General features: G+C 37.3%; 1 protein-coding gene across 9 annotated transcripts in view; it reads left to right on the top strand.

Annotated features, from left to right (window-relative positions):
* The window catches only part of LOC137038998 (3',5'-cyclic-AMP phosphodiesterase 4D-like), a 181,629-nt gene that overhangs the window by 147,942 nt on the left and 13,389 nt on the right, over positions 1-20,298 (top strand). For 6 of the 9 annotated variants that reach the window (XM_067414092.1, XM_067414095.1, XM_067414093.1 and 3 more), the window contains 5 exons: positions 9,480-9,671; positions 9,905-9,941; positions 10,051-10,127; positions 11,566-11,615; positions 16,494-16,606. In XM_067414092.1, the coding sequence (XP_067270193.1) occupies positions 9,480-9,671; positions 9,905-9,941; positions 10,051-10,127; positions 11,566-11,615; positions 16,494-16,606 (469 nt within the window). Of the gene's footprint in view, positions 1-302; positions 546-9,479; positions 9,672-9,904; positions 9,942-10,050; positions 10,128-11,565; positions 11,616-15,836; positions 15,864-16,461; positions 16,607-20,298 lie in introns of those variants that run through there. The other 3 variants (XM_067414102.1, XM_067414101.1, XM_067414098.1) reach the window with 2 other exon arrangements.

The following is a 20,298-nucleotide window of genomic DNA, read 5'->3' as shown; positions in this document are numbered from 1 at the left end:
ATATAAATGCGTTGGGATGACTTACCTTTCATTTCCTCCGTCATCAGAAAGCCCTCAAGTTGAGGTGTAAGTTTCCTCCTCCATTCATTCGTCTCAACCGCGAGGAGCACCCTACCCCCGACTACGTCATTACTACACGAGTCCAAGCAATAAGCCCTGGAGCCAGCCAGGAAGGGAGGAAAGGAGGGAGGGAGGAAAGTAGGCTACATAGGGTGGGAGTTTCAGGAGAGAGAGTGAGAGGGGGAGAGACAGATTGTCTTACATTATAGCAAACAGTTGCTGAGTGCCACAAACAGTGGAGCTGCTGTCAGGTCAGTTTGAGCGTCCTCTGTTGCTCGACGAGGGGCCTCTGTCAGTGGAACAAACAGAGGCAGGGCCGTCTCGACCGAGTTATGTTCACGCTTGGAGACGCACGTGAGGACTGAAAACAAATGCATACTGTTGGGATTAGCTGTAGCCGCTAGCAGAGGGAAATCCACGTCCAGAATGAGCATTATCATGAAGCCCCGGTCGCGCTCCACCAGTTCACTTAAGAACACAGACGGGTAAAGGAGAACTTTTGACTATCTCCTTCTGTTAGTTCCCTGTGCTTGCGGTTTCCTTCGCCTGTCTTACAACAACCGATATCTCTTTTAACAACTTGTGTAATGCTCTTAAATTTTAACCCCCATTGTTTTTTCTCTTACCTTCCATAAACTGAGTTCTACTGTTCCTAAGGAATTTCTCTTATTTACATTCTCTTCCACTATCTGGGTTTTTCATTTACTCTGTTTTTCGGTGACTTGTTAAAGTGTAACTGTTGGATAGATTGAAACATTTGTTGATGCATTTGTCAGATATGGGGCAAGATAACTAGATTTCATCAAATTGTACTATTTTGATTACATTAAAATTATTTTCATTTTAGTAAATAGTTTTGTAATATATATTTGTATGTATGAATATTTAATTATTAATTTTTTTATTTAATCATAAGGCCTGTAAATAATGTTGAACCTACGTCCTATTGTAGATAAAAAACAAGTGCATTAGGCATGAAAAAATGGAGTTTATTTTAAAAATGTAAATGTGTAGCCTAATGTGTGTATTTTGTAGCGTGAACATGATTAGTTATGAAATATGGTTGGATTTTCTGATTTTAGTCATTAAAAAGAAGTACAGTATGTCAACCAGTACACATCCGAAACGTTGTGCAATCACTAAAAAAATAAACGGTAAAATGGCAAAAAGTGAAATGGATTATTTTCATAAGAGGATTATTTCCACACATTTACAAACAGTGCCAATAGGCAGATACCTCACCCTAGTCTCTCTTGTCCCATCTTGTTCTCCATGTGCTTATATTAGAAATGGGTGATGATTGTTTGTAGAGGACTGATTATTTTGGTACAACCGTTTTCAGTCTGTTTGAACACACTGTGCATGTGAAGTATAATTTGAACAGTCGTCCGTCACTACAAACTCTTAGATTTTGCATATTGATAATTCAGAGGCGTATTTTGGTGTGTAATTCGGTTATGTTTTTGTCTGAACCCTTATAGAGCAGGCTAGCAAAAAGCAACAGGTTACTTGCCCCCCTTTGCTTGTGGAATGCTCCATTTGGTCTCCATGAATAACAGCTCTCAGCTATGCAAACATAACCTTGCTTTGAGAATGTTCAAGTGTATGTGTGATTGTACGTGTTTGTGTGTGTATGAAAAAAGGTTAAGAGGTCAGGATGGAGGAAAACTCACTGACATCTTAATGATGTCATTAGTGTGAGGACAATGTGCGCGTGTCAGTATGTGCTTCCTTCACCTCATATACTGACCCTATTGTCTGCGTTTCCTGTTTTTTTTTTATTGTAATGCATGGCAGTGACTCAGCTCATGTTATACACATTAATGGACAGTTGCCACCTCATATCCTGTCATTCATGCTAGTGATATTTGGGTTGCTCTAATAAAATTGTATCGTAATTTGAATCACAACACTGCATGGTTATATTAAGCGCAAAAATCAAAACAGTAAAATTGGCTATTTAAAGGAATAGTTCACCACCAAATTATATTTTTTTCCCATGCATATGACATTCTCTCCTCAGATAAACACAAACTAAACTACATTTTTGGCAAGTGAATGTCTGGCGCTCGGTTGACGCTTGAAAAACCCACACACAACAATCATGATTTTAATCCACATGACCCAAGTGGATGAATCAGTCTACTGATGCAAAACAATTGGTGTGTAAAAGAAAAATTCATATATTATTGTTGACCTTTTTAACTGTAAATCATTGCTTTGAGTTCTATTGTCATACGAACGTATGCTAGAGAAATTCTGATTATTTTACTAAAAATCTTAGTTTGTGTTCATCTGAAGAAAGTAAGTTCTCATGAGGAAGGGTAAATCATGAGAGAATTTCCATTTATGGGTAGACTATCCCTTTGAGAGAGGTCTTTTATCTTTTGTGGAGTGTGTAAATCTATGTGTATTTGTGCTTCTATATAAAAGTATGTATGACATCTAATCTGAATGAATAGATGGACCATTTCCTCTCTTGTCGTTCAAGCCTTGCCACATAAAGCAGGTTTAATTGGATGGCTCTTGATGTGTTTGTCTAACAAGGTGCTTTAATGTGGCTGTGATGTCAAAGTGCAATATTTGCATTCATGGAAGTGCCTATTAAATTGGGAGCAACAGGTTTTTCTGTTGTTAAATATGGTGGTCACTCTTCCTCTGTTAATCTCATCCTGTACACACATAGATTGGTTATTTATATGAGTGACAACCACATTTTACAACCAAATGAACGCTTGAAAACTTTTGTGGTAATTTTTTTTGTAAAGTTTTCTGATTCACTTTGCCATATTTTATTCAGCATTTTAACAACAGTTATTTTTTATACTTTTGATAAAGCCTGATTTGATTCATGAATTATTCCTGCATGCTATTTTTATCTGCGCCTCTTGTATTGGTCTATTTTGAGCTTATTCCTATTCTGTCTCATGATTGACAAGAAAACCGTCTGTGCTTTGGGAACAGCCTCATGTGAAACATGATGTCTTGTACATTCTCTCTGCATGATGTCTTAAACCAATCGGGTTCCACTTTCTAAATGACCCATAGACAGACTCCTTATTTCCTGTGCTTTTTTGTTCCTCTTTTAAATGCTAATGGCACACACATGCTGTTAAAAAGAGCTTAGGAGGGAAAGCAGTCATGTACAAGTTCATTAGCTATCAATATTAAACTTTAGGGAAAATTCACTGCCAACCAAAACTTCTGTGAGTCTTAATGTATTACTTGAAAAAATGTATTTTAAGTATAACGGCATTCTAATTATTATTACCTAAAACTTCAATTTTTCCCATATCTACTTTGAAGCCATGGCAAAAGTTGATGTTTTGACCATTTCTTGACCCTTATTGAGAACAAAACTCAGACTCAAGGATATAACACTTAGCCTGACAAGCCAGACCCACATCAAGATGTTTGGTCTGGAAACTCACCATAGACAGGGCTCAATCCGAGGGGCGGGATAAACGTTTGTCTTTCAAACTCCCTCTGCACGGTGTGCAAGCAACTGGATAGCGCTTCAACCAACCAGAGATAGTTGATAGATTAAACTTCCGGTCGGCAAAACTCCGAACACATCTTCCCTTTTTAAGAATGACTTCAGTGCCGTTCTTTGTTCTTTGTAAGAGAAAAACTTAACTACAAGTCTTCTGGAGTCGCGGTCAAAGCTGATTCGAAAGACCGCCGTTCACCAGTTTTTGTGTTTACTAGAAGCACGCAAACGCAACTCGGCCGTCGTCATTATGGCCCCACCCACCGACTCTATACACGATGTGATTGGCCCGGCAAGAGTTAGGCGAATACAGCTAAGAAGGGTATTGAGAGTTGCTAGACGACACTCGCGGGCAGATTAGATTTGCTGCCGCTAGGGTGCATCTAGATTTCTAGGCTATATAACACTCTTAAATATATAAAACACATTTTATATAAATGTCATTTATATATATAAATATATATATTTATATTTGTTTTGGTGGTCTTTTTAGTTGTTTAGGGTTGAAAATGCTAAAATGTTATTTTAATAGTGTTAAATATATCAGTACAGTCTTGTGTTATTGCTGTATTTTAATATATACAGGTGGGATGATACAGACCCGTGCATATGACATGCTGACAAAAATGTATGTATCATGGCCGAGAATTAAGAATTTATTCTCTTGTTTTGGTAAATCATGTGCATTATATAATAATTTGTTCCCTCATTTTACTAAATAGTGCACACAATATTATAACTCCTTCCCTCAATTTTCTTAATTGTGGGCACATTGTACTAATTTGTTCCCTTGTTTTGATTTAAGTTAAACAAAGGTAACAAATGATTGTATTGTACGCACAATTTAGTAAAACGTGCCAATGAATTGTTATATTATGCGCACTGTTTACTTAAAAAGAGGGAACGAATTAGTAAAACATTCTTACGCATTAGTAAGTTTTGGGAATGATGTGTTAATTTGTGGCCAAAATACACATTTTTAACCACATGTCATGTGAGGGACACCACAGAATTGGAAATATTTTTATTTTTCTTGATGAACCTTTATGTTCAGTCTGAAGTGTTTTCATTTAGTACTTGCATATGGCTTACATTTTACGAGACATTTCTGAACAAGACTTTTCTGTTGTCATTTTAGTTTCATTCTAAACAAAAGTACTCAATTTAGTAGTATCATTTAAGAACTCTGTGAACTCTCTGTTAACTCCCATGCTAATTGGAATTTTTTTTTACCATAAAGTTTAGGAACAGCCAGTCTTAATTTAGGTATCTGTTATCACTCACTGTTGTCCACAACAATATAGCGAGCCAGTTGGAAATATGATATCATAGATAGTGTAGTGGTGCTTTTAGTTAATTATCCTTTTGATTTTAAAGGGACAGACATACTTAATCTTTTTGCTAAAGTGCCATTTATAGTCATTCTTATGGTTTGTGAAATGTTTGTGATTTGTTTTAGATAACTGTTTAACAAACCACTTTGATTTTTATATATTTTTCTTGACCATTTCATTGTCCTTGTCTAGAGTACTAGAGAACACATGGATTTCCCACCAACTCCCAGTATACAATCTGAATGCAGCATGCCTAAATCTAACGCCAGACCAGAGGGGGTTTAATGTTCACCCAAAAATGAAAATTCTGTCATTTAGTACTCTTCCTCATGTCGTTCGACACCCGTAAGACCTCTGTTCATCTTCGGAACACAAATTAAGATGTTTTTGTTGAAATCATATAAAGTGATGGGCCAATTTCAAAGCAAAGCTTCAACCCGTTATGATTCAGTGTATCGATTCACGATTCAGATTGCGTGTCAAACTGCTGAAATCACGTGACTTTAGCGATCCAAATCATGAATCGATACACTGATTCATAATGGTTGATAACGGTTCATAGCTTTGTTTTGAAATCGCCCATCTCTTTAGAAGTCGTTATTTTTTTAATTTATTTTTTGCACAAAAACTATTCTCGTCGCTTCAAAACAATTTTTTAGAGCCACTGCAGTGAGATGGGCTTTGTAACAACGTCTTTAGTGCCTTGTATGGGTCTTGAGAGAGGAAATTACATTTTGGTCAATGGAGGCCTGTCTGAGCCACCGGATTTCAACAAAAATATCTTCATTTGTGTTCCAAAGATGAACAAAGGTCTAACGGTCGTTGAACGACATTAGGGTAAGTAATTAATGACAGAATTTTCTTTTTTGGTTGAACTAACCCTTTAAGCCTACAAAATGGAAGAAAGCACAGAAACAGGGAAGGTGAATTCAGGGCAGAGTAAGGACTTGATCTAAAAAAAAAAGTTTAGGATTATTTTGGATACAGGAGAGATGAATTGCAGCATACTTACTTTAACGTCTAACATTTTCTGTGCTGTTTTGCGATGACTAACAGACAGCGGATAAATGGCTATCCAGCTGTCACTCAAAGTGGCCACACCTAATTATTCAAAACTTTAAGGCTTTATATTACGTAAACGAATGAGTTATAAAAAAAAAACTCACGCCCTCACAGTTGTCATGAAGGGCAAAATTAGCCGTATAGACAAAAACACAATTTGTACCAGGCTGTAAATGTTTTTTCTGCTGTAAAGTTGGGCACTTTAACATGGGGCTCAGTGAAATTCTGCTCCCTTCTGGAGTTGATGAATTGCAGTTTAAGTTACTTCTGTATTGGCTTCAACAGACACTGGGGGAGGTTGCTGCTCGGTCCAAATACTATTTGGGCCCTTTGTTTGTTATATGATAAAAGTTAAGTAAAGTTTTAAGAACTCTACAGTAAATTCTCCAGAAGCCCTGACAAGTTTGGTAATAATTTCCGCTTGAATTCTTTGATAACATCAGTAGTGTCTGGAGAGATCCCACCCAGTCCCTGTAATGACCTAAAATAACTGGAAGTCATTACGATTATCTGGAAATGTCTGTATAATGTATCATGTTCCGTCACACAGCACTGTTTGATGTCAAAAGAGTTTCTATCCTGAGTTTTTACAATTCTTTTAGGAAAATGTAATCATGCACCATATACGTATGTATGGCCTTGACTACACCATTCTCAGGTAAATTTAACTGAACTAACATTACAACTTTTTTAAATATATTGACGCTTACTGTAAGAGGGCAACATAAATACTTCTGTTTTTTGTGTGTGTTTTTTTTTGCTTGCATTTATGCATCTATCTAGGTGTGGATTCATTATGAGAATGTTTGTATATCTGGAACAAAAAAAGATGCTGTGTATTTGGACCTACTGTATAAGATGTGTTGGTGTGTGTGTGCACTTGTGTTTGTTTGAATGTTAAATGTGCAGTGTGTGATATTTAGCGGCATCTAGTGGTGAGGTTGTGAATTGCATCCACTCTCCCTTTCGGAGAACATAGAGATGCTTAGGGAGCAACACAGGACGAAAATGTTGTCGTTGGAGAGAGCAGAGAGTGACCAGCGCTTTGTAGAGAAGTTTGTCAATTTAGGGTTACTGTAGAAACATGACGGCGCAAAATGGTGACTTCACTGTAAGGGGACCCACAGTGTATGTAGATAGAAATTGCTCATTCTAATAAAGACATAACGGTACATTATGTAAGGTCTTTATGCTCCACTGAAAACATAGTTATGTATATTATATTGCATTCCTGTCAATAGATCCTCATAAATACTACACACTGAACATTTAAGCATGCAGTGATATACTTGTAAAGGGAACAGATGGAGACATCCACATATACTGCTTCTTTGATAGAGGGAAATCAAGGGAATGTTATGAAAGCACGATCAAAGGAGGAAGATGAGGACGGAAGAGAGAGGATGGGAGTGGGGCATTTTTTCCCCTCTGTAACCAAAGACTCATTAGACAAAGCAAAATGCTCACAACATTGCTGTTTGTTGATGGGCTGGTCATTCTTTTAAGGGGTCTTACTTTGAGGAACCGAAATGAAAAAAATCTTGATGGTAGAATTTAAAAAACAATATATATATATAAAAAAAGAAGATCTGAGATTTTTTACACAAGAATATTGATCGTTATACATACACTACTGGTCAAAAGTTGGGGTCAATAAGATTTTTTTTTTTTTTTTTTATTCAAGAATTTTATACTTTTATTTAGCAACGATGCATTAAAATACTGCTTGTGTGTAAACTAGTGATAGTAAAGTATAAATGCAGCCTTGATGAGCATAAGACACTTTTTTCAGTGGGCAGATGAGCATCAGAACTGGACCACTGAGCATTGGAAAAAAGGTGGCGTAGTGGTCTGATGAATCACGTTTTCTTTTACATCACGTGGATGGCCGAATGTGTGTGCATTGCTTGCCTGAGGAACACATGGCACCAGGTGTGACCCTGGACCACAAAACTAGTCATAAGTCACACGAAATAATAGCCATTAGCCAACAATACATATTTTTCTTTTCATTAAGATATGAATTAAATGTTCCATGAAGATATTTAGTAAATTTCCTACCATAAATGTATCAAAAATGTAATATTATTAGTAATATGCCTTGCTAAGGACTTCATTTGGAAAACTTTAAAGGCGATTTTGTAAATTATTTTTTGGTGTGAGCACAGGTGGTTTTATGGGTAGTCAATGATAATATATTTAAATATAGAATATGCTGTTTTCAGAACTAATGTCAGGTAAATCACTGGACATGTTTTGTCCAATCTCTCAAGAATCAGTGGTGTCAAAAAAGCATTGTGTAAAAAAGCATTGTTTTCAAATGCATGCTGACTTATTTATGAATATTATAAAAGCCCATATTCCCCTTTGAAGTATAAGCAGTGCATTTGTGTGGGTTACAGTAAAAGGAGTATGGTCTCATTCATAATGCATGCCTAGATTTGGGATTGTGTGAGATGGTAAGCTGGTGCATTCCTGTGATATGACCCAAGAGAGATGAGGGCAGCACATCCACGGGCGACTCACCGCAAGCTCTAGCTTTAACTGTGAATAAGTCAGTTCTCAATGAAACACAAAATCAAGACGTGTTGGCTTGAAAATGTACTGTACAGGACGCAACTCCAAATGTTGTTTTCTGTTTACACTGCTTTGATTGCACTGAACACAGAAAATAGGAAGGTTGTATGCCTGAGTTTTGTTCTTGCTGACATATTTGTTCTCAGTCAAAGCAAAGCTCAATCCCCTGATTTACGTGGGTCATGAATCATTGGCCCTTTATGTGCGAAACAGTACTGTGTCTGCTGAAGTCACCAAGGTGCAGACTGACCCACTAATACGGATTTATTCATCCGCACCACGTTACTCGACTCAGATATGAGCCTGCATGGAGGTGATGACGGTGAATAAGACTTACAGCCACGTCACCGATCAGGAAATTACCCAGGGCAGAGCAATTGTATTATTGTTCCCTGGGGATTATTGGTCAGCATGTTGTTGTAAACACAGTTGAGAAGATCTAAGGACTAGGGAGATGAAGGTTAAGGACAGCACACCCGCTGGTCTGGGGAAGCCCTTTAAATTAGGACTGAAGTGTTTTTTATTTTTTACTGTATTAATTTGGGTCTTATTATTTGCTGTTGCTGCACTACAAAACTACAACATTCTAATCAATATGTAATGGTTAGTCACATAACCTTTAAACAAATTTTGATTTTCTTACAATTAAATTAAATTTAACCAATTTAATTATTTATTTTCCAATAACCATATAATGAAATAATAGAAACAAACACAAATTATATATATATATATATATATATATATATATATATATATATATATATATATTTGTGTTTGTTTCTATTATTTCATTATATGGTTATTGGAAAATAATTAAATTGGTCAGCAACACACCCGCATTGCCATAAATAGGCAGCTCTTATTAAAAATTACCTGTGTAACATTCTGCTCTATGTCATCCAGTTCTTACATTTGACATCAGCGCTAACTGTCTTGTTGTTTTGTTTCCCCAGTTTTGATGTAGACAATGGCACGTCATCAGGACGTAGTCCGCTGGATCCCATGGCCAGTCCGGGGTCAGGTCTCATCCTCCAGGCCAACTTTGTGCACAGCCAGAGGAGAGAGTCCTTCCTGTACCGCTCTGACAGCGACTATGACCTCTCACCAAAGTCTATGTCCAGAAACTCCTCCATCGCAAGTGACATGTGAGCAAATGTCTTTTAAATTTAGAACCGGTGTTTTTGTTTTGTTTTCTTAGTTTTTTTTAACGAATGTACAAATGTGCATGTTTTATTCTTAAATGGTAAGACAATTGTATAGCCTACAACTATATTAAACTTCAGTTCTCAAAACATTTCTTTATGTGTAAATAAAAAAGGTAAAGCCAGTTGTTGTTGTAATTAGTATTTAATGCTTTTTTCTTTCTTACTTTTTGAAGACACGGGGATGACATGATTGTTACCCCTTTTGCACAGGTATTGTAATATTAAATATTTCAGGTTTAAAAGGAGATGATTTGACAACATTACAAAATGAATACAATTATATAACACCACTGAACTCATTCTGTGTGTCTTTTCTCAGGTTTTGGCGAGTTTAAGGACTGTCCGAAATAATTTTGCTGCTTTAACAAATGTACAACAGGAAAGGACCAACAACAAGTACGTTGCTTTTAGTTAAAAATATTCAAATGCACACATTTTTATCAGGCCATGTGTCCACCAAAGCGTTTTTTCCAGAAGCCAGCGTTTAATTGATTTCAATGAGAGCTCTGCGTTTTTTTAAACGGCAGCCTCGTGATGAGGCGCTGAGCGTCTGTTTAATACTGACCGCTCAGTGCTTTTTTCCAGTCTGCGAGAATTGAAAAATGTTCAACCTTGGGTAAAATTGCAGCTCTCATTACTGTGACTTTTAACCCAGCCTTCCAATCAAAGTGGAGGAGGGGCGGGACAAACACCACAGCGATCAACCGCCACATTCTGAAAGCAAGAGCCAGAGCAAATACATTACATTGTATCGACATTTTTATATTCAGAAAAAAACTCCTTGGGAAATCAGATACTGGTAACAGTTCCATGGATATATTGTTTATAGCACCTAAACTACATTGCTTAAAGTTTTGAGATGTCTGTCTTTACATGCACGTGAACTTTTAATGACATCCCATTCTTAATCCGGAGGGTTCAATATGGAGTTGACCCACCCTTTGCAGCTTTAAGCTTTGGGAAGGCTTTCCACAAGGTTTAGGAGTGTGTTTATGAGATTTTTTGACTATTATTCTAGTAGCGCATTTGTGAGGTCAGGCACTGATGTTGGATGAGAAGGCCTGGCTCGCAGTCTCCGCTCTAATTCATCCCAAGGGTGTTCTGTCAGGTTGAGGTCAGGACTCTGTGCAGGCCAGTCAAGTTCCTCCACACCAAACTCGCTCATCCATGTCTTTATGGACTATGCTTTGTGCACTGGTGCGCAGTCATGTTGGAACAGAAAGACTGTTCCCACAAAGTTGTGCGCATGAAATTATAAAAAAAATGCCTTTGTGCACTGAGCGCCTTAGCATGCGCTGACCCCGCTCTGTGATTTTACATGGTCTACCACTTTGTAGCTGAGTTGCTGTTGTCTTAATTGCTTCCACATTCGTTATAATAGCACTAGCAGTTGACCGTGGAATATTTAGTAGGGATCATTTCCAGAATGGACTTATTGCACAGGTGGCGACCTATCACGGTACCACACTTGAATTCACTGAGCTCCTGAGAGTGAACCATTCTTTTACAAATGGTTTTAGAAGTGTCTGCATGCCTAGGTGCTTGATTTTTATACACCTGTGGCCATTGAAATGATTGGAACACTTAAATTAAATGATTTGGAGGGGTGTCCCAATACTTTTGGCAATATAGATACATTATAGCGTCTCAAGCACCCAAAGAAACACGTTTCCAGATTCAGAAAATGCTTTAGTGGACACAAGAGCTAAATCTTTTTTTTTTTTTTCAGTACTGACAGAATTTGTATATGTTGTAAGTGTGTTAATAGCAGTTAATCTGTTACTGGCATCATACACAATGACGCCTTCTTTGTTTCCTTTTTTTTCTCAAACAGGAGATCCCCCATGTGTAACCCACCTCCCATCACAAAAACCTCCTACACAGGTGTTGTACCTTTGCTTTCTAAATTTTGAATATTACCACACCAACTTAACAGCAGTGCTATTTCAGAGTGATTTATAGTCGCCTATATTTTTATATTTTCATATAGTTTAATCATTTTTATGTGCTTTTGTCATTTTCATATATATATATATATATATATATATATATATATATATATATATATATATATATATAAAAAGTCATTAAGTCATTTTAGTGCTTAATTTGTTTAAATTTCAGTTCAACTTTCATCTTTATCATTGAGATCACGTATCAGATAGATTTGCTTAGTTTTGTGTTAGTATAAGGGTTGTTTTGTGAAGAACCTTTAGACGTGGTCTGATTTGAGGGATGATGTTGTCCTTGTGTGGCACCTTCCGTTTTGTCTACACCAGCATGAGTGCAGCCTCCAGACATCACATATCGCGCTGTGCATGTCATGTACTCTGAATCCGATAAGGAAAAATATGTCACAATACCCTCCATGCACAAAGTAAGGCTTTAAAGTTACTTTTATACTCACTTTAACCATTTGTTCATGCGTATGTCAGCTTTGTAGAGCATCCTGGGACGTGACAGTCACTTTGCCATAATCATGAGGCACTGCTCATTGTATCGATTAGCTGCTGTTTGCGGTTCATTTATAAGGTTTGCAAAGAAAAGCTTGTTTTGAGATGCAGGTGTTTGACCTAGAACTGTAGTACCAAGCGCTCGCTGGATGTTTAGCATGAGCAGAATGTTCAGCCGCAGAGATAAAAAGCACCAGTGTTATAGATTTATAATATTGATTTGTACTAGAGGCAGTGAGCAGATGGAGATATTATACAATTTAACTCCCCATGCTGAGTTTAGATATCATGTGACCCTGATGAGTGTTGAGTGTAGGTTGTCGTGGATGGATGTCCATATACTGTACCATAATATAGATTAGGATGGAAGCGCCAATGGCTAAAGATGTGAATGGTCACCACTAGATGGTTCAAATCTCTGAATGCGATGCAGACTATCACCATGTTGCTCTAGTGAGAAATGTCTGTGTGGATAAAAGCACTAACTAAATTGACTAATTAGTGAGGCTTGCTATTAGCCTGACAAGCCAGACCCACATCAAGATGTTTGGTCTGGAAACTCACCATAGACAGGGCTCAATCCGAGGGGCGGGATAAACGGTTGTCTTTCAAACTCCCTCTGCACGCGATAGGATAGCGCTACACCAACCAGAGCAACGAAGGTGAAACAGAGCTTGTTGATCGATTAAACATTCACCGTATCCGGTCGGCTAAACTCTGAACACATCTTCCCTTTTTAAGAATGACTTCAGTGCCGTTCTTTGTTCTTTTCTCAGAGAAAAGCTTAACTCCAAGTCTTCCAGAATCGCGGTCAAAGCTGAATCGAAAAGCCGCCGTTCGCCAGTTTCTGTGTTTACTAGAAGCACACAAACGCAACTCGGCCGTCGTCATTATGGCCCCGCCCACCAACTCTATACACGATGTGATTGGTCCGGCAAGAGTTAGGGGAATACAGCTCAGAAGGGTATTGAGAGTCCCTAGACGACACTTGCGGGCAAATTAAATTTGCTGCCGCTAGGGTGCGTCTATATTTCTAGGCTAGCTTGCTATGGCATGATTCCTAAAATCATCCAGCTTCTTGAACTGCAGAGTTTTTTTTTTTTATGTAAAGGCAGCTATATTTTTTAAGACTCCTTTATTTTGTGTAAGAAGTGAACATGGTGTTTCAAAATGAATTGGCATTTATGTTGTATATAAATTATTGTGGTTTTATTTGGAAAATATGGCTTTATTTTGATGGTCCATTTAACGTATTCTGTTGGCTATAAATTGCACCTACATGTCTACTAACTCTCTTTAGAGTATTAGGGCAAGATTTACAAGCAGTTTGCACCAACGCAAAACCTTTTTTGGCATTATAAAACGGCTGTCAGAAATTCCTAAAGACACGTAGTGAAAAATTAGCAATGTAAAGGCATGGACAAAGTTATTTTTGTGGCTGAACTTATTGCATATGTAGATTACATACATTAGTAGAGTAGTAGTAGACTCGTAGGGTTAGGGTTAGAATAAGTTGACATCTGCTTGCAAAGTTACTTAAAGTTAGTGAAATGTGTGTTGGAGGACCATCACAATAAAGAGTTTGCAGATATTAATACTGTTTACTAATACTGTTATTATAAAGTTATTTGACATGTAGTTGCAAAGTTCAACAGTCAACAGAAAGTTCAAAAGGGACCATCAAAATAAAGTTTTATCAATAATATTATTATAAGGATTAAATCATTATTCAAATGTATTTATATAGCGGCTTTAACAATACATATTGGTCCAACACCCCACACACACATTTTTTCTTTCAAATTTTGTACAGGCCTTTTTGAAAAATCCTCTGCCCTAGAAAATGCATATCAACACGCTAAACACCTCTTAATCCCCTAGAAACCGCTTAGCAAAGTACTTAAAGCCACTACCTTAAAACCTTAGGCACACCCTGGAAACTGCAAAGTTTTGCACCAACATTTATCATTCACTTTTTTTCCAGGAAATTTCAGTTTATAATTTGGCACCGGCTATTTGCACTAAATGTAAATAGTAGTTAGATGCTATTTATACTCATAAATAATGGCAGATACTATTTGCACCGCAGTGTTGTACATTTAATGGCATGCTATGATAACATAGTGTGTAAATTATTATATTTATCAAAATTATTAAATGGATGCCACCTTATTGGGACAACAAAACCCCTAACTCTAACAGATAAACACTTTATTAGTAAACATATGTTAGATTTTATTTTTAACATAACATTTAACATATGTTAGATTTATTGCCACTTTTTGCATATTTTCTTTTTTTATGGAAAGTAAATGCCTGAATCTGATATGTGATGGGAAAAGGGAGGCGAGCGAGCTCGGCAAAAGGCGGATTCGAACTCAGGTCATGCCTTGCGCCTTTTCCTTACACTATTGCTACTGTTGGCAATCCAGTGTATTCCATATTTTTCCCACCAGTGGGTGGAGTTAGAGTAAATAGCCTCTGCCAACTAATCAGGCTATTTTCCCTTAGTGCAAATAGACACTCATAATTTTACTTGCATTCAGTCAATTTTTATTCAAGCCCTCTGAGTAGCAGTTCACACAAATTCTGCTCACAATGGGGAAATAAAGACTTGATTGAACAAGTTTAGAAGAGACTTTCATTGCATATATGTCTTTTTAAGGTCATTTGTGTGGTGTATCCAAAATAATTTCTCTTGCACAAGCAAATGCTGATGTTCCTGGCTGACAAGCCAGTGAGAGCCTGTGACCCAGATTGAAGGATTCCAGTCCAGCTTTTCAGCACAGCTCTCCTGTCTGTGGAGCCAGTGCCCTCTCATGGGCTGGTGTATGATGTCGCGCTAAGCACGAGAAGAATGTCATTGACGTCAGTGCAGTCTCTTTCAGAGAAAGTGGCACCCTAGCCCTGTGTACTTCACCACACAGGCAGAGAGAGAGAGAGAGAGAGAGAGAGAGAGAGAAAGACACAGACAGGCAATGAATAAGAGAATGCATGCTTTGTTGAAGCTGCGTTGCGTGTACATGTGACACATGCATTCGGTCTTGTTTTGTTTCCATAGTTGTTTCAAGTATGCAACATGTCTAGCATAGCTGCACTGACGTCGGTTTCGTTACTCTTTTGTTAATTGCTTTCACTTATTTTTATGCCCTCATATGGTCATCCTTAACCTTTTCGAAAATGCACATGTATGCAACAGACGTTTGTGCATTTCCATAAATTCCATAAACCATAAAAAGCGTCTAATAAAGATAGCACATTTTGCAGGTCATAATTGGTCTCATCTCAGGAAACTGATATGCTGTCCACAATCTCAGTAGGGAACGATTTGCTATCTTCATAAACACAGATCATCCTTTTTAAGAGCAAAAGCACAACCAGCCTTTCTTAAAGAGTAAGCTGTGAAAGCTCCTCAGCTCTAAATCCTGTAAAGTTCATGCCTGGTTTTAGCTGTAGCCCTCTCTCTTCTGCATGCAGCAGCACTGGCAGGCTTCAGGCTTCTGTTTCAAGAGGAAGCTCAGCTCACGTTCGGCTAGCGACGCTCCACGGCTGCCCCGCGCTCGTGCAGGGCATCCACCGCTCTGAGAAAACAGGGCAGGCAGATGCGATCACCTTTGTTCTTTTTTGCGGCAGCTCAGCTTGAGGACTGGAGACAGGGACCAGTCACTCATCTGTTGGCGTCAACCCCCCGTATGCTTTGCGTTTGTGCTCGTATGCGTGTATGAGCGAGTGTATGTGTGTGTTATTGTTATGACACTATGCCTGTATGCTTTGTTATGGGACGGATCACATGCTCCTAAGGGCCACCGCACGCTACTCAGCTTCTTGGATGCAGACCGGCATCTGTCACGCAGAGATGGGCCTGCCCACAGCAATGACATTCTCTCTGTCCCGAGATGAGAGCTTTCACTCCGGGCTTCTCGAACATGTAGGACTATAGATTCTGCAGTCAAGCGAGTGTTGTCGTTTTGTTTGTGAGCAGTGTGAGAGTTGTTTTTTTTGTGTGGCCCCTTTGCATGTTTTCTTAAGGGATATAGTGTTCCCTGCTTCTCACGAGATCTGACTCCCACTTTTGGTCGTTACGGTGCCTCGTTCGGATTACTGTTTTTGGAGACCTTGTTTTTTGGCTCGATTTGGAGCCCCATCATTCACTGTGGAGGGCTTCTGCACAGCATGAAGAATCACCCATGCGTTCTGTCGGGATATCCCAACATGGCGGTCTACAGCAGTTTGGGCCCACTGCTGGGAGCCTCAACTAGACACCTAAAGCATCTGAGATCTGACTCCTTGCCTCCTTCTCTTCCTCCAGAGGAGGCCTACCAGAAGCTGGCCACAGAGACCCTGGAGGAGCTGGACTGGTGCCTTGACCAGCTTGAGACCCTACAGACCAGGCATTCGGTCAGCGAGATGGCATCCAACAAGGTAAGAAGGTCTAGGTGTCTTTATCTACTCTTTTGCTATTTAGGATTTCCTGGGATGGTTCTGCATGCAAGTTGATGCAACTATTGATATCTCAGGTGTTCATATTCCACTCACAATCACAATTAGGGCTTCTATTGTTAATTTATAACTTTTTTGTGATTTATTTTATTTATTTATATATAAAAGACTTTTTATGTTATCACAAATATTTGCTGTTGTTTGTTGAATCCCAGTAAACCTAGTCTCGGTAAATAAATTGCATCACATCTGACTGTGTTTGCGTACTCCATCATACTGTGATTATAGCCTTAGATGTCAGTGTTGTGCATTGGTTCAAACATGAACAGCAGATGATTAATATTCTGAAATAGCAATCAGATTATGTAATAAAAAACTAGAGTGTTTAGTTTTTTCGAAGTTAAGTTGATTTCAGATCATTTGGTGATTTTAACCAGTGCACTGTTTGCAATAACAGCAGCAGAATCGTCATTCCGGCTGCACTGAGCATGCCCACAGACTCCAGCAAGGCCCTAGTACACATACAGCATGCTAATCAGCCTGTAGTGTGTATCTCGTCCAGTCCACTCGGCCACAGCACCTCTTAAAATAGCTAAATTTGAGATGCTGCTAATATTGCTTACGCAAACCAGGCTAAAGGTCAGACAGAGGTGACCAGACATAAGTAGCAGAAGAGTCAAATACTCACATTTTCATATGTCTCACTTGAACGACCCCCCCCCCCCCCTTCCCTCCTCAATACCCAGTATCCATGGAAACGCACAAGGCCTGTCAGTTTGCTTTGTTGCTTTAGCTCAATAGCAATAGTGGCGTATCCCGTATAAAACTGCCACACAGTCACCACGCAAGTGTTATATCCTACCCGACTGATATAAATAACACGGTTTTCATGCTGTTTTAGAACAGAAATAGCTACTGCTAGTGCTAACTGTTGGTTGTGTATAGATGTCCAGCTGCCATTGTTTTCATGATTTATTAGCAGTCAGAATGTTCATATTGGCCAAGGTGTTTGAAAACATCTTCCATTTCAATTACAGAAATCTATTTGACCATAAAAATCCAGTTTAGATATGCTTATATGCTTAACTCTAAAATGTAGTTATTATCTATGGGGATTATGCCGTAAGATAGTGTTTTTAGCAGAGCTACACTTTTTGTTTCGATCAAGCTGTGAGCTGGGTAGCAAATTAGTCCATATACAGCATTTATAGGAGATTTTTTTAAGGCTACATATGAAAGATTTTTGTGAGACTGAAATATTTGCATAGCATTATTAACATTAACATTAACATGCACATGTGACCTTATACTGTCAACAAACAATTATTTTATTATTATATTATAATTATAACAAAATATTTTATAGTAAGTATTTTTATTTTTGTATTATGTTATGTTCTTTATATACTGTTGTTCAAAAGTTTCTGATCTGTAAGATTTTTTATGTTTTTAGAAAAAGTTTCTTATGCTCACCAAGGATGCATTTATATAATAATAATAATAATAATAATAATAATAATAAAGTAATATTGTGAAATATTATTTAAAAGTAAAATAGGTGTTTATTCTAACAAATAGATCTTTTTGATAAATAAATGTTTTCTAATTGAATAAATGTTAAAATATAATTTATTTCTGTGATTTAAAGCTTAATTTTCATTGTCCCTATATTATTACATTATAACTACATCCCTATTATCAATGTTAAAAGCAGTTGTGTAAAACTTTTTTTTCAGGATTCTTTGATGAATATAAAGTTCAAAATAAGCATGATTTATTTTATATTGAATATTGAATTGATAGATTTAATGCATCCTTACCGAATTAATGTATAAAAATAAATACAAAACTCTTACTCCCCCATTTTTGAGCGGTAGTACAATGTTGCAAAAGCTTTCTATTTCAGATAAATACTGTTCTTTTGAACTTTCTATTCATCAAATAATCTTAATTTTTTTAAACAACTGCTTTCAACATCGATAATAATCATCAATGTTTCTTGAGCATCAAAACATCATATTAGAATGATTTCTAAAGGATCATGTGACACTGAAGACTGCAGTAATGATGCTGAAAATTCAGCGTTGCATCACAGGAATAAATTACATTTCAAAATATATTCAAATAGAAAACTGTTATTTTAAATTTTAATAATATTTTACAGTATTACAGTTTTTGTTGTATTTTTTTTATTAAAAGGTGAGCATAAGAGACTTATTTTGAATGGCAGTGTATAATAATAATATTTGTATTAATAGTATTATATTAACTATATATTGCTACAAGTCAATCTAATGCTTCAGAAATATGTTAACATTTTATATTTTATATTTATTTATTTTAAATTCAGCTTTTTTGTCAGTTGATATCATTAGTCAATAAGTTGTTTTCAAGGTAGTGGACATTATTTTGTGTTTTAAGTCATTTTACTGTTAATATTTATTATTTTTTTATTTCATTTAATCTGCTGATGTGGATGATGGACAGTGTCACTTTAGAAAAAAGCACGGTTTACATACTATATATACCTTTTGCGGTAGAAAAACAAGCACGCATCTTTAGAATTTTGTCTTTGAACTTCCATTTTTGTGGTAGCTCTGTATATTTCTATGGCACTGCTGTCGAAGAGTAATTAGCTGGTGACGTGGATTTACTTATTATAGAATTAACAAAAGTTATCATGAGCATTGTAATGTTGAAGCAAATGAAGATTTTAAAATGAGTGGTTCATTCATAAATCCATAAGATCTTGCCGTAATTCTGTGTAAATACAAACCGGAAAACAGAACACAATGAGCGCAGCATAAGGTCTATGTGATCTGATATTTAGTAATATTTATTTATTTTTGTCTATTGATGATTATTTGCTCATCTGATTTGCTTCTGAGAAAATGCCCTTTTTCAAAGCTGTGTACAGTGTTTTGGATATTGGAAAGAATCATTGTGATGCATCAAAGAAAGCTCAATTGCTTTGTTCAGTTTAGTCTGCTGCAGTAGTATGTGCAATTCATATTAAAATAAGGGTTATATTATTTGTACCTATTATATCATAATTTAAAGATGTCACTGCCCCCTACAAGTTCAGAAGAAATAATGAATGAATGTTGCTTTTGATCTACAAGGCGTATTATTAAACTGGAAGGATGGTTCCAGGAACAAATCATTATTTAGGCCTGTCCCAGAAAACACATTTTCAAGAAATCACAGCTACAAATTGTGTGATATATTCCCATTTTTAGCTCGGAGACGTGTTTTAACACCCTCTAGATGTTCCAACAATAGAAACACAGTCACCTCTGTCCGCACAGACCTGCAACAGCCTATTACCGTCGGCTCATCTGCTCCAGTAAAGCTGCAAATTACTCGGCATCCCACTAGTGGTACACAGGGACCAGAAGTGTGAAATAATCCCTGACCATGTTCTGTCAGCTCCACTGCCTCAGCTCTTTATTTGCTGCCGTGCAGTACGTTCCTCTGCCACCAGCTCAGTTTAAAGACGCAGGTTTTGGTACAATACCTCAGTGACGTTTCTAAAAACGTACCTGGGTACTACAGGTACATTTTTAGTCACTTGCTCTTAGTGTGGTTTGTTTATAGTAGGCCATTGGAAGTCTTTAATACAGTTTTCGTACATTTGACCAAATAATTCAGTCTTCTGCCATACATTAATGTTA

The sequence above is a fragment of the Pseudorasbora parva genome, chromosome 13, assembly GCF_024679245.1.
Source record: "Pseudorasbora parva isolate DD20220531a chromosome 13, ASM2467924v1, whole genome shotgun sequence".
NCBI lineage: Eukaryota > Metazoa > Chordata > Actinopteri > Cypriniformes > Gobionidae > Pseudorasbora > Pseudorasbora parva.
The sequence above is the reverse complement of the archived record's forward strand: the minus strand, read 5'-3'. Positions and strand labels throughout refer to the sequence as shown.